The 14,428-nt window shown below is 37.8% G+C and overlaps 1 protein-coding gene across 8 annotated transcripts in view; it reads right to left on the bottom strand.

Moving 5' to 3' along the window:
• Positions 1 to 8,863: 8,863 nt before the first annotated feature.
• pdgfc (platelet derived growth factor c) overlaps positions 8,864 to 14,428 on the bottom strand; it is a 290,898-nt gene continuing 285,333 nt past the window's right edge. For all 8 annotated transcript variants that reach the window (XM_087281827.1, XM_087281826.1, XM_087281825.1 and 5 more), the window contains 3 exons: positions 13,480 to 13,687; positions 13,173 to 13,393; positions 8,864 to 10,431 (listed from right to left, as the gene is read on the bottom strand). In XM_087281827.1, the coding sequence (XP_087137953.1) occupies positions 10,318 to 10,431; positions 13,173 to 13,393; positions 13,480 to 13,687 (543 nt within the window). In that variant the 3' untranslated portion in view covers positions 8,864 to 10,317. The remainder of the gene's footprint in view (positions 10,432 to 13,172; positions 13,394 to 13,479; positions 13,688 to 14,428) is intronic.

A 14,428-nucleotide genomic window follows, 5' to 3' on the forward strand; every position in this document is an offset into this window, starting at 1 on the left:
GACCAGAGGGCATCTACGGTGGCAAAGGTGCTGGTTAATGAGTGGTTCTACAAATTTGGCATCCCAAGTCGCATCCACTCAGATCAAGGGCGGAATTTTGAAAGTACCCTCATTCAGCAACTGTGTGAGCTGTATGGCATTGAACGAAGCCGGACTACTCCAGCCCATCCCATGGGCAATGGCCAATGTGAGCGATTTAATCGCACTCTGCATAATCTGCTGCGTACTTTGCCTTCCCCAAAGAAGAAAAATTGGGCTATATACCTTCCACAAGTGGTTTTCTCCTATAACACCACTCCCCACCAGTCTACAGGTGAATCCCCGCATTTTTTGATGTTTGGACAAGACCCACAACTGCCTATTGATTTTCTTTTGGGAAGAGTTGATCCCCCTACACAGGGAAGTGTCCACGAGTGGATTTGTGACCATAAAGACAGACTCCGAGTGGCCTTTGAGGGAGCACGGAGTCGAATAAAACTGGCAGCAGACCGAAGAAAAGAGCGACATGATCGGCGGGTACAAGATGACCCTTTGAAACCAGGTCAGTTGGTGTATTTGCGGGATCTCTGTGTGCGAGGGCGGGCAAAAATTCAAGATCATTGGAGTCCCGTAGTGTACAGAGTGATGCGGGCTCCTATGCCCGGTGGGGCAGTTTACACCATTGCCCCAGTTGAAGACTTGGAGAGAGTGCGGCATGTTCATCGCACCCTATTGCGAGCCCAACCACCTAGGCCCAGTTCAGAGCCTGTTGACTCTCCCCTGTCTGTGTCTGACCAAGTGTCTGTAGCTGACGTTGAAGATGAGCTGCTAGAGGATATGTGGATGCTGGCACCTGCAGTGCAAGAAGTTCTTCCCTCAGTGACCGTACCAGCTGCTGCCAACTCCTCTTTGAATGATACTTTCAGTCAGCCTCAAAGTCCTGAAGGTGCCTCTAAGTCGTCCAGTGGGGTCCCTACCCCAGAGTCTGTGGATCATGGCCCCGGATCAAGTGATCTGGCCATGACCGTAGAGGACAGGAGTATCACTACAAGGGCACCTCTGCGGCGGACCACTCGAGCAACAGCAGGCTACCATTCTAATGTGCACCATCTGCCAGAGACAGTGGGGGGTAGTATGAGGGGTATTATGGGTTCCCTGGTCTCGAATAATGTTGCTGTCAATCTTTTTAGGCCTTGGAGTTAATATCGTCGGGGCGACGATTTCAAAACTAGGGGGTAGAATGTAACCGGTTTTATTTTTGTAAATGTTATAGTGACACACGGAGGGTAGGATACACCCACTGGCGTTGGCACGTACTCTTTACTGCGTACACCTGGGTAGCTCATTAGTGGGAGTGCGTTGATAGTCAGCCCTTTAAAAAGGCGTCTGAGTAACTCGTATGACATCCCGAGTGAAGGTGAAGCCTCTGTGGTCTGAGAGCGTTTCCTTTTGTCCCTGGTTGGCCTTCTGTTGGTGAGCTGTTTGTTTTCTTTGTAGCTCTTAGCTAGTTTTAAGTGATCATCTTAACAACAACTGCTTTGATTATTAGAAAGGTGTATGCGTGTGCGCATAAAGTGACAGGTGCCGTTCGCAAAGTGTGCTCTAGCCTGGGTGAGTTGGTGATTTTTAGGGTTTCTCGTTAGTTTTCAATAATAATCTAAAGGATGTTTTTATTATTAGGAAAGTGTGTTTGTGAAGAGGTGAGCGCCGTTCGCAAAATCTGTTCTAGCCTATGAAACTCATCTAGGAGGTAAGAAGTTTGTTTGGATTTCAAAGAAGGGCTCGTTCACTTTTTAAAAATCCTTTTATCTTTCTCTTAAATTTGTATTTTTAGGAGGTGCGGCTTGAAGGTGCTAGCTGTTGTTTCATCGCCTTTATTCGCGGCTGTCTTTTTCTAAAACTGGTCTTATTTGCTGCGACTGCTCTTCGGACATTCCCTTTTTTAATTACTATGGCGAACATTTTATGTAATGTATCTTGCTCTTAATCTACTATCCATGTTCAACGTGATCCTATATGATTCATTGTGAATTCTATGCCCTGTGATTTTTGTGCAGTTTGTTTCCTGTGAGTATTTTTGGCTGTGTATATCCACAGGTGGGCGGAGGAGCTGTAATATTGATGCTGAATTGAAGGGGGGGTGTGTTGAATTGTATGGGTGTAATTTGCCACTTGCTTTAATATTTTGTATACACTGATTTGCTGTGTTTGCTGAGTGTCCCCGTCAGTTAGTGTCATTTATTGCGGTCCATTTGCACCGAAGCTGTTTAATGGGTAACTGTGAGAGCATTTTAAAATTGTTTTAAGGTTGTGTATGCCATACTGAATTTAATAAATTTTTGTATTACGTTTGTAAGTCACGTCTCTGTCTTTAATCAAAAACGAACCAGCAGGGTCCTTCATATTGTTGTAACTTTTTTGTGTTAATCAAACGAGTTTTTTTTTAGCTAGATGTTCCTGGGTAGTAACCTAGGTGGCGTAGTCGGGTTTTAGTAAATTATAGCCAAGGGTTACACATAGATGAATCAGATTAGACCATTAGCATCTACCCAAAACTGACCAAGGAGTTTTGACAATTTTCCAATTTAAAGTTGGACTCTTCTGTAGCTATGTTGTATTTTCTAGTCCGATATGGTTCAGTAAATATTGAAAACTGTTCTGAATTACCTCACAAAAGTCTTCATGGTTGCAAGGTGTGCTCCCTGTGCAAGCAGGTGGTCACGGTGGAATTTAGCCATTTTTCAGGCACTGTGTAATATCATTGTACCATCTGCAGCCATGGTACGACAGCTTGATTATTATGCCAGAATAACAGTATAGTTCTTACTTTTTCATTTTATGTCAGTCTTAGTACATAATGTAACTACAGAAATGTCACTCTCTTTTTTTTAACAATTTTGTGCAAGATACTAATGGTCTGATCTGATTCAATGAACTATGCTAAGCTAAGCTAAGCTAAGCTAAGCTAAAAGTGCTCCTGTCAGACCCAGAAAAATGGTATACAACTGTTTTAAGAGAAATCTGTTACGATCAACAAAGGTAGTTTATTTGACCAAACTCTTTAAGTCATTTTAAAAGCTTGAAGTTTAAAGGTTTTACGTTTAAAACTAGTTTTAAAAGGTGGAATTGTGAAGGTTTTAGTCCTTCACTTTTTTATTTTGCTAATATATTAAAATCTTACATTCCAAACACATTTTATCATGTCACTAGCACACTTCATCTCCTTGCTAAACTGCTAATATGCCGATAACATTTTCACATGGTGCTAGCATGTTGTTTCCATTTCTAACATGTGGCAAAATTTAATATGTCTTGGTAACAAAATTAGCATGTTTCTAACATGTTTTCAAAAAAGTTTGAATGACTTGCATATCTGGAACCAGACTTCCAGGTTTTCTTTCAGTGCATCACATCATGGTAAGATTTTCCACCTGAGGATGTGATTTTCCACTACACGTGAGACGCACATTGAATTATGGAATTGTGTGGCCTTGACCATCCTGCCGTCTCGTCTACAGCAACACTTCAGAAAGTCAAAGCTCACTTATATTAGCTTAGTTTAGATTATGAAAACAGTATCAGTCGTATTAACCTTCCAGGACCTTGAATACATATAATGTGCATATGAAGCACATGCATTATTCATAGACTTGAGGCAAATACAGTACAGTCTACACTTTGCCCTCTATCTGTTCTAATTGGACATGACAGATTAAGGCTTTCCAAGACAAATGGCCTTTTCCCTGCCCCGTTGGAATAAGCTTGTTATCAAATCTAACACACACACACACACACACACACACACACACACACACACACACACGTGAGACAATGTGAATGTAATGTTTTCTGTGGTAAGAGCACAGGATGTTCTAGAAAGAGAGATTACAGACCCTGCCTTTAAGAGCAATGAATATTCTGGGCTAAATGGAATCAAACCACTGACTTGTTACTTTCGGTGCAGTTTCAGCATGGCTTTGAAGAATAATATGGTACATTGAATTTAAGGTTTTGATTTATATATATAAATCTGTGATCTTAAGTTCTGAATAGTTCCAATTTTGGCATAGACTCAAATATATATATACTACTTTATATTACTTTTTCCCTATATTTATTAGCCTATATATATATATATATATATATATATATATATATATATATATATATATATATATATATATATAAGGCTAATAAATATAGGAAAACAGTAATCATGCAATCAAATTTTATTTTGCATAGAAAAACTGTTTATATACATTGACATAACATCTTTACATTTAATCCTTTGAAATTTGATCCTTCTATTGTGCAAAGATGCCTTAAAAATTAAGCGGCCCTACAGTTTTCAATATTGTTAATAATCGGAAATGTTAATCAGATCACCATATTAAATATCATAATGCTTTTCAAATATTTTCCAAGTGATGTTTAAGAGAGCAAGGACTAAAAGATGAACGCAAAACTTTCCATCTGGAGCTCGTTCATATGACACTTGTAAACAATCGCTCCATTGGCCTTTCGGCTCTCAGCACCACCCACGCTAGTCACCATTACCCAAGCCGACCAAACACAGAGATTGTGCTACGTAGTTACGTTTTTTGAGGTGTGGGGGTCAGCGTCGGCATCAGCCACGGCGATGGCTATGTGACTGCACAAAGGCTGTGTCGGACCATAAGTGTGCGTTTGACTCAAAACTATAAATCAACCTTTACGGTATGTTTTGTGGTACAATCCAGATAAACGTCTTTAGATTTAAGTTGATTGAACATACAACTAATAAGTTGTCTGACCAAAAAAAAGAAGTGTATTGTTTCAGCTTATTTTAAATAAGTAGCTTAAGCTAGCAGCAAACGTAATATTTTGGAGTGCTCCCCCATCTGCTTGTGCAAACCTCAATTTAATTTGACGATTTGCTATCGGGCTTGTTGTGTTCAGACACACAGAGCAAGAGTTTTGGCAGTGTAGGAGAGCTTCTGTATAATAAAAACCAATCAATGGCTTACATAAAACTATTATCAAATTAAGATTTGAAAAAAAAAAAAAAACAATTTTAAAGTGACAGTTCACCTAAAAATGCCAGTTTGTTGTTAAATTACCCTCATGTCATATAAGATTTAGGGGACCTTTTTTTCTTCAGTAGAGCATTAAATAAGTTTTTTATCTGAAACTTGGGGATTAATAAAATGCAAATCAATGGTCATCAGCATTTTGTGAACACCCCCCCCCCAACACAAACCAAAGTATGCAAAAAAATTAAAAGGAATGTGGCTCCTGATGATACACTGAGATCTTACAAAGTGAACCGATCAGTCTGATCAAGAAGTTAAACATTAGTTACAACATCATTACCTTTAATCCAAAACCTCAGCAAACAGCCTTGAGTGCATTCACAACAGTCTGGAGCACAAGATTCATGTCACATTATGATGTCTGCGCTAATGCAAACTCATCCATGAGCTAACATGGTTTGTGTACTTTTTTTGGTTATACAGGTATTAGCATCCAGGATAATCACAAGCATGTACCATTTTTGATGAGCAATGCAACATGTCATCTATCTCCGTAAACAAACTGCGGCAGCTCACAGTGTCTGCACATACAGTTGAAGTCAGAATTATTAGCCCTCCTGGATTATAAGCCTTCTGTATATTTTCCCCCAATTTCATTTTAACGGAAAAAAAAACACATTTATAAATATAATAGTTTTAAAAACTAATTTATAATATATAATTTCTTTTATCTTTGCCATGATAACAGTAAATAATATTTAACTATCCTTTTTAAGACACCAGTGTGTTCAATTAGGGTTAAAGCTAAACTGTGCAGAGCTGCATCCCTCCAGTAACTGTATTTGACACCTGTGTTCGAGACCAGGGATGTCCAAACTCGGTCCTGGTGTTCTGCATATTTTAGTTCCAACCCCAATTAAACACACCTGAATAAGCTAATCAAGCTAGAAACTTCCAGGGACATATGTTGAAAGAAGTTAGAGCTAAACTATGCAAGACACCGGCCCTCCAGGACCAAGTCTGAACGTTCCTGTTCTAGACAATTGTGGAAAAAAATTAAATAAAATGCTTAAGTGGGCTAATGATATTGACCTTTTAATAGTTTTTAAAAATTAAAAAACTTCTTTTATTCTAGCCAAAATAAATAAGACTTTCCTTAAAAAAAAAAAAATATTATAGGAAATACTGTAAAAAATTCCTTGCTCTTGTGGTCTCATTTTATCTGTTACACTGTAAGCTATGACACCGCCTTGCTTTTTACTACAAAGAAGCCGTTTTTGCACGTAAGTAACATAGTAAGCAATGTATCCAACAGGTCTCCGTAAGAAACTCTGACATAAATAAATAGCCATTCATTATTCAACACTATTGTGTCGGTGGACTACAGTAAATTTGTTCAATGGGGTGTTGATCTAGGGACTCTTAAGGTCTTTGCACACTGAAGTCCGAAATTTTAAGATGTAATTTTTTAATATTCATATGCAAAAAATTCCTCATGTAAACAAACCCTGCACACTGAGTCTGATGCGTTCTAATCAATCTATTACAAAACAAAACAAAACATTTCAGAGTCGATTTAAGCTGTGAAACATTATTCTCCTTTCTCTTCTCCAAAGTGGAACAAGGAAGAAGAATAGGCTGTGTTCATCCAATACTAGACTACATAGAGAGGAAGGAGAATTATCCTCATCAAAGAGCTCCGCTAGATTATCCGCAAATGCAAAGTTTATATCAGGATATCAGTGGAATTTTGACCCATTGCTTATGATTGTTCACACGTTTACATATGGAAACAAATCTTGAACAGACACTGGCAGTACCTATAGACATTATAATAGATGATGGCCGCATTGATGTATCGGAGCAATCGATTAAAGCGGACCAGGAGGTGATTATGTCAGTGCGTCAAATGTATATACACACACAGTGTGTGTCATCTGAATGCACAAAAAATGATTTCGGACTGTTCAGAATGTTTCGGAGGCAGTGTGTCAGTACGATTCACACAATGTGAGCTCGAATTTAATTTAATTTAAAATTATTGACGAAAATTTTGAATTTAATGTGCAATACCAAGTTGGGAAAAGTCCTTTCCTTGTGGGACATCCATGATTTGCGGGAGTTGGGTGGTGGTGCAATGTATTTGAAGAGCGCCGGAGGGGGTTGCACAACGTACAACGAGCGGGGAAGAATACATTGGAGAGGGGTGCGCGACATATTTGAGGACCGGGGGAAAGACGCGCGATTTACGAGAGATTATCATTCTTCTGCTGGCATTCAGAAGTCCCTATGCATATGCGGGAGACTTCTGGGAGACTTGGGATGCCTGTAACCTATACTTTCCAAGATAACCTATGATCTTGTTATTAGCATGATATATACTCTATATCTAATAAGCATTTTCTGTACAACTTACACAGATTTAGCAAATAGATTCTTTATAAGCTTTCCATTGACAAACTATAGCTACAATGGCTGCTTGAGGGTTCCAGCTTTAGACTGATGCATAGTCTTTCAAGATTACTTGTGTTCTTTTTGAAGCAATCTATTCGTTAACACTGACATGCAAAAACAGCACCCCAGTGCGCCCACGTGCTGGCTAAAAGAATTTAAACATTATTTGGAAAGTATGGAAAAAATATATATATATATCACAGGAGTGCTAATAATTTTGACTTCACTGTACATTATTATACACTCACCATGTAATAACTGGGTCAATAATTCCTTGAAGATTTACTCTATAAAAATATGACGATGATCTGAACTGACAGAAATTTCAAGACATACACATTGTTTAGCACCCACAAATGAGTTTCATGTAGAGAAATGTCATGCTTTACATTTCTGTGTGCTGTTTAACAATATCAAGGCACTTCTTTCTCATCCACATGACATCGACAAAATCCCGATTCTCATCCCTTTCTGTCAAGCCCCACAGAAATGAGCCTTTCTTCCTTTAAATATGATCTCAAAGCCTGCTTACGGTAGGTGGCTTTTTAAATTGGTTTGCCAAGTGTGAGGAATTTGTGATCAAAGTATAAAAAACAAAGTCACAAAAACATTACATCAAAGAATAACAGTCTGACAAAATGACAGCGGGAAAGGTCATCTAAGGCGGATTAAAGACGACGATGCAAATAATGCTGCATGTCTTGTTTACTCAGCTCCTTTTTATCCCAGCCAGTCAAAACTGAATTTGTTATGACATTAACACACACAAGGTCTACATTTTTTTCAGCAATGGGATGCTTTATGTTGCATGCGATTGAGATCAATAAGAATGTTCAAGGAATGCTGAGAGTAACAGATGATTTACTCTTTAAAACGCTTGTGAAAATCAAGCTTTTGAATGGCCGACTGACATAAAAGATGATCTGAAAGGTCTTAAAGAGATAGTTAACCCAAAAATGAACAACCCAGGCTCATTATTGATACGTACCCCAATATACATTTCTGGAGAGCATGAAATACATCCCAGGAGTTACGTTTTTTGCAGTTTTTGTTTTTGCAAATCCATCAAAGGCCGCTGTGTACGCTTTTTCAGATCTCAAATTTCTCTCACGAGTAATTTTCGTGCCTGCTGTTCTCGTGTAAATACACCAGAGGCAGCTGTCGACTGACTGACCGACCAACCGATCTCTCCACCCTCCTACTTCCCTGAACCTAAGCAATAGTGTTTTCAAATGTATCGATTGACTCGCCCACGCCTTCCCTAAACCCAACCAACAGTGTTTTCCAAAGCAAGCCTGATTTTTACCACATTTTCATCTCTTACCATGTTCTCACCCTGTTATTTACTTGTTTACTTTATTTAACTTGCTTTCTGGCCAAATGTAGCTCTGGCTGCATAATTTGCACTCTCTAGAAAGGTATATGGGGGTACATTTTCACAATGAGCCTGTGTTGAAAATAAAACTTCATCATTTACTCTCCCTCATGAGATTTGACACCTTTAGGAGTTTTTTTTTTTTTTAAATAGAAAAGAAGACAATTTAAAAAACAATCAACTTTCATAGTAGGACAAACAATACTATGGAAGTCAATCAGTGCCACCTACCAGCATTTTTCTAAATATCTTCCTTCGTTTTCAACAGAAGAAAGAAACTGAAAAAGGTTTTGAACAAGTGAAGGGTGAGTAAATGATGGCGGAATTGTAATTCTTAGGTAAAATGCTATCAATTTAATACAGAATCATTTAAATTGTATCATGCTCTCAATTGCTGAAGTTAGATTGCAGTTAATAGCTCATTGTTTATAGGGAATCGCAATTTTGTAACAATTATTTGAGCAGACCAATGCATTCATTTGTCATTTGGAAAACCACAACAATTTAGTTAACTGTTTAATGGTAGATGAATAAGGTACTGGCTGTTCCAATGTCCCTTTAACTTCTAAAAAGTCTATTTACATGAACATCTAACAGAATATTTTGTCTCCAGTCAGAATGACGATCTCAACACGCAAATAAAAACACAAGAAATGTATAAATGTCTCTACAAAAAGAGTGACTAATACTGAAAATACTAGCGATTATGAAAAAAAGGGAAAAGTGATTCTTATATACCCCAAACTTTTAGTACCAGAAACTGTAACGACATATAGGATAAGTCAACAGATCACAATATTAAATGTATTTACACAAAGATTCGCTTTAGTGTTCTCATAGTTCAAAGTGAATGAGCAAAAGATGCAGGCATGATGTTCATCGCTCTTGGGATAGTCTTTATGAGCTATTAATCATTTCAGTTTCATGATGAGTAGGTGACGGAGTGCTGGTTTATAACACAGTGTTATTTGTTTCTTTGGGACGTTGAGGATATTGTCCACACCACCTCAAAACTTATTGCTGAAAGCAGAAACATAGTCAAGGTCCTTTAATATATTAAGTTGTAAAAAAAATAATAATTAAAAAAACACGCCAAATACACTTGTTCCCCAAGTAAAAGCAACCTCAAGTTATCCTGGAATACCTCATTTCCTGATCTGCTCTATATACGTGAACTGAAAAAAGACCCACAAATGTACACATTGTTCACAAACCTCCACACACACAGAGAATGCAAGAGCGTGTCCAATTTCCCTCCAAATATTCCATGCTATCATAAGGCCAATGGAAACTTCTTTATGGGTCAATCCTTTATGGATTTGCGAGGCCAAAAGGAATGGAACCGCAGGCTTAGATGAGTCAAGATGAAAAAAAGAAGGCATCCAGTGCTGGGTTTCATTAGTTTGCAGCATCTTTCGCTCATTTATGCACAAAGCAGGGGTATTTCCCTAGGTGAGTCTGCGGGGGGCCGGTGTGCGTCTTCTCTCTGGGACTGATTTAGTCAGAGTCATTTTTACACACACAGTTACACTCCTCATGGTGCTCCAGAGGGACGTCTGCTAGGGTTTTCTGCAGTCCCCGACCCCCTGTCCTGTGCTTCAGCATCAGAACCTGCACAACAACAGTCAAACAGAGAGACGGAGAAAGAAAGAGAAAAGACAGAGCACTTAAATGCAACATAATGTTACCATTTTCACACAGTGGGTTTCTTTCTCTGTCAGTCCACATCATGATTTAACAATCAGTTTTCATTTATAAATACTATATTTTTAAAGAATCTTATGTTAAAACTGTACTTAACAGTAGGGCTGGGACTCTTTAGGAAGTTAACGATCCAATTCTGAGAGTCACAATCTAAAACAGCTCTTTAATTACATTTCCCCCCTATTTCTCGTGATTTACAACTTCACAATTTAATCAGAATTTGAGTTTCTATATGCTTTTGTTTTATGACCAGAACTTCAGTATGACAGCATTGCCATTTTAAAAAGAATTTATTTTATTAAAAGCTTTATTCAGATATAAACAATTAAAAAATAAATATAACATGACCAATAAAGAATTCGTTAGTTATTTGCAATTAAAGGGCAAATAAAGCACTCATTCAAGTTTTCATAATTTTGTACTCTGGAAAGAAAATATATTAAATAAACTCAATTAATGTAACCATTTAGAAGAAAACAGCTTTACTATAGATTTTAGAGCTAGGGCACTGCCATCTTGTGTATGTCGCTGTGTCTGATGTCACAGGGTTGGTTCCGTTCCCTCAGCTGAACAGATAAAGCGGAGGTAATGGACTGAACACGGAGACTGTAAAGTCTAATTTAACCCAATACATGAAGTTGTGGGTGTGGAGCTGATGCAAATACAAGCATCAGATGTGTGTCTAATATAAAAATATGTATTTATTCTATTTTTTTTCTTTTTTCCTTTTTAATTACCGATCATTTGATGCGCTTTAGTCCACTCTCTGTATTATGCTGCCTGACTGACTGTATCGGTATTTGCATTAAAAAAAGTTAATTCAGAATGAACAAACTCTGAAGGTAACATTAAAAACACTATTAAAACACCATTACAAAGAGCAAATATGAACAACAAACAGTACTCATTCCATAAAAGGGAGCATTACAAGTTTGCAATTTGTTTATGACATTAAGAATAAAGTTATGAAATAATACCTATGTACAATTGAAGGCAAAATCATTACCACTTGTGTGACAAAACACAGGAATAAAAAATAAATATAACTCAATAAATAAGAGACTTAAATTCATCATCACCTAAAGGGAAAAATTACAAAACTTTTAATTCTCCGATCCTCCTCACCTGTTCTAAACCTGTTTGAGTTTCTTTCTTCTGTTGAACACAAAAAATCAGCAGCCAGTGACTTCCAAATAGCCTTCACAATATTTTGTTTTGTGTCCAACAGAAGAAAAAAAAATCATTAAATTTTAAAACTATCTGAGCATGAGTAAAAGCTGAAGATATTTTTATGTTTGGGTGAACTATACCTTTAAGAACAGAGTGACTGTGCTAATTTTCAGGTAATAAATAATAAATAAGAAATCACTGGAAAATACTGGGGATCTCTGGATATAGTTGTTTGTTTGTGCAAAATCTCATTCTTTTATCATCAAATTTAATTTAGAGCCTGTTTTCCATATAGTAACAAATATAGTACCATCTTCTATGATTATATAAATGCTGGAATTTAAACATTTTAACTCCAGAGTTCAGAAATTAATATTTGGTGAATAACCCTAAAACACATTTGTTATTAATAATAAAAAAAATTACATTTTTAAAAAAAGGTGCCATTTATTAAATGTAAAAAAAGGTTAAATTGTTAAATATTTATTAAAACGTTAAATGACTGCTTTCTTATTGTATATAGTTTAAATTTTTTTTTACCCCAGTCATTATTACTTTTATTACTATTTCCATTAATAATAATAATAATAATAATAATAATAATAATAATAATAATAATAATAATAATAATATTAGAGGCTCTAAAGACTGGAGTAAAGAAGCGGAAAAGTCATTTTTAAAATCACTGGAATAAATTATTAGATCAAATTACAAACTATGGGCCACTGGTTCGAGCCTCGGCTGGGTCAGTTGGCATTTCTGTGTGGAGTTTGCATGTTCTCACCATGTTCACGTGGGTTTCCTCCGGGAGCTCCCGTTTTCCCCACAAGTCCAAAGACATGCGCTATAGGTGAATTGGGTAAGCTAAATTGTCTGTAGTGTATGAGTGTGAATGAGTGTGTATAGATGTTTCCTAGTTACAGGTTGCAGCTGAAAGGGCAACCCTGCGTAAAACATAAGCTGCATAAGTTAGAGCTTCATTCTGCTGTGGCGACCCCTGATTGATAAAGGGACTAAGCCAAAAAGAAAATGAAAGAATGAATAATAGTAATAGTAATAATAATACTAATAATGAATAATTAACAGATTGATTTCTGAAGGATCATGCAACTCTGAAGACTGGAGTAATGAAGCTTGGTATAAATTATTAAATTAAATTATAAACTACTGTTAAACAGTTATTATATAATGCAATAACATTTCACAATTTGCACTGTATTTTTGATAAAACAAACACTTGGTGATTAGGAGAAGCTCATTTTAAAACATTTAAAAATCCTCCTGACCCCAAACTTTTGACCGGTAGTGTATATATAATATTGCAGCATGTGCTAGCTTGATATCTGAATTCACCATAAATAGGAGAGATATTATGAGGAGATGCTTCTTTTTTGCATATAAGACACAGGTTATTTGTGAAAGAAACCTAATATTGTGAAATGTGAAGTGTAATGGAAGGCCTCTGATCTCTGCTTTACCTCGTGATATTTTTTGGCCACTTTGGTGGGTGAGCACTGGCAGTCGTAGCAGTTGTAAGAACAGCAGGCGCAGTTTCCACCACAGCGCTTCACCAGCAGGCAGCTGGGCCAGAAGATAGCATCTGTCCTTTTCAGCTCCTCGCGCAAAGACACTGAGAAATTACGAGGAGTGCAACTATAGAGCCGCACGTCCTCACGAAGCAGATTCAGATCCACCGCTCCTACAGAAACAGAAAGACACAACCTATTATTAAGCCAAACCCATGTTTCGGGTGACTCCAATTGCTTGTAAATGCAGGATCTGCACCTCTGGATTTCTTCTGGTGGAAGAAGGATTTGCCCAGCACCTGCCAGGTGGGTTTGTAGAGGTCATCCATGTCCAGCTGCCAGCGCTCGGGCTCCAGGTACTTCATCACCTCCTCCATGGTGTTGAACGCAGACACGGCTTCAGTCAGATCCTCCACAGGCTGCATCCACACAGGCATCACCGCTGGGGCCTCGGGCTCCGACTGCCTCTGAACACACAAACACACCACAATGTCAGTCATTTCAGCTCTAAAAAGTGAGTTTTAATTGCTCCGTTCAACCGAATATATTTTTTAGATTATTAAAAGGGATTGCTTTACATAGTTAGCTGTGTAAAGAAAACAATGAAAAAACTAGGGAGAATATCGCTTAAAGCACAGGTGTAAAACTCAGGAGGGCCGCAGCTCGGCACAGTTTAGTTCCAACCCTAATTAAACACACCTGATCAAACTAATTGAGTCCTACAGGAATGTTTAAACCTCCAGGTAAAGTTGCGACCACACTGCACTTTTCTCTCCATAGACTTCCATTCATACGCACAGGAATGCATCAGACCGGAAACGCAAGTTCGTGGGGCAACTTTCGTATTTCGCTGCGTTGGAAAGTTTAAGCTTGGTGAACTCTGACTTGTGAAATTGCATCATATGATTGCGTGAGACCAATCGAGGATCAAAACATGACCTCTCTGAACAGAAATTTAAAACATGGACCCATCGCTCGCTTTTTAAAATGTCTAATCATTTTGTTTAATCCCGTCCCTTTTCACAGCACCGTACAACAGAATTTCGCATGAACAAACTCTAGTGTGTCCACAGCTTAATGCCGAGTTCAGACTGCATGACTTTAGCCCCGATTTTGACTCACCGACAAGTTGAGACATCGGCGACAAATGCCTGAAATCACAGTCAAATCGGTGCTCATGCACGAGAGTGACAATCACACAGTATGAA

Source organism: Danio rerio, chromosome 14, assembly GCF_052040795.2.
Source record: "Danio rerio strain M-AB ecotype USA chromosome 14, GRCz13ab, whole genome shotgun sequence".
NCBI lineage: Eukaryota > Metazoa > Chordata > Actinopteri > Cypriniformes > Danionidae > Danio > Danio rerio.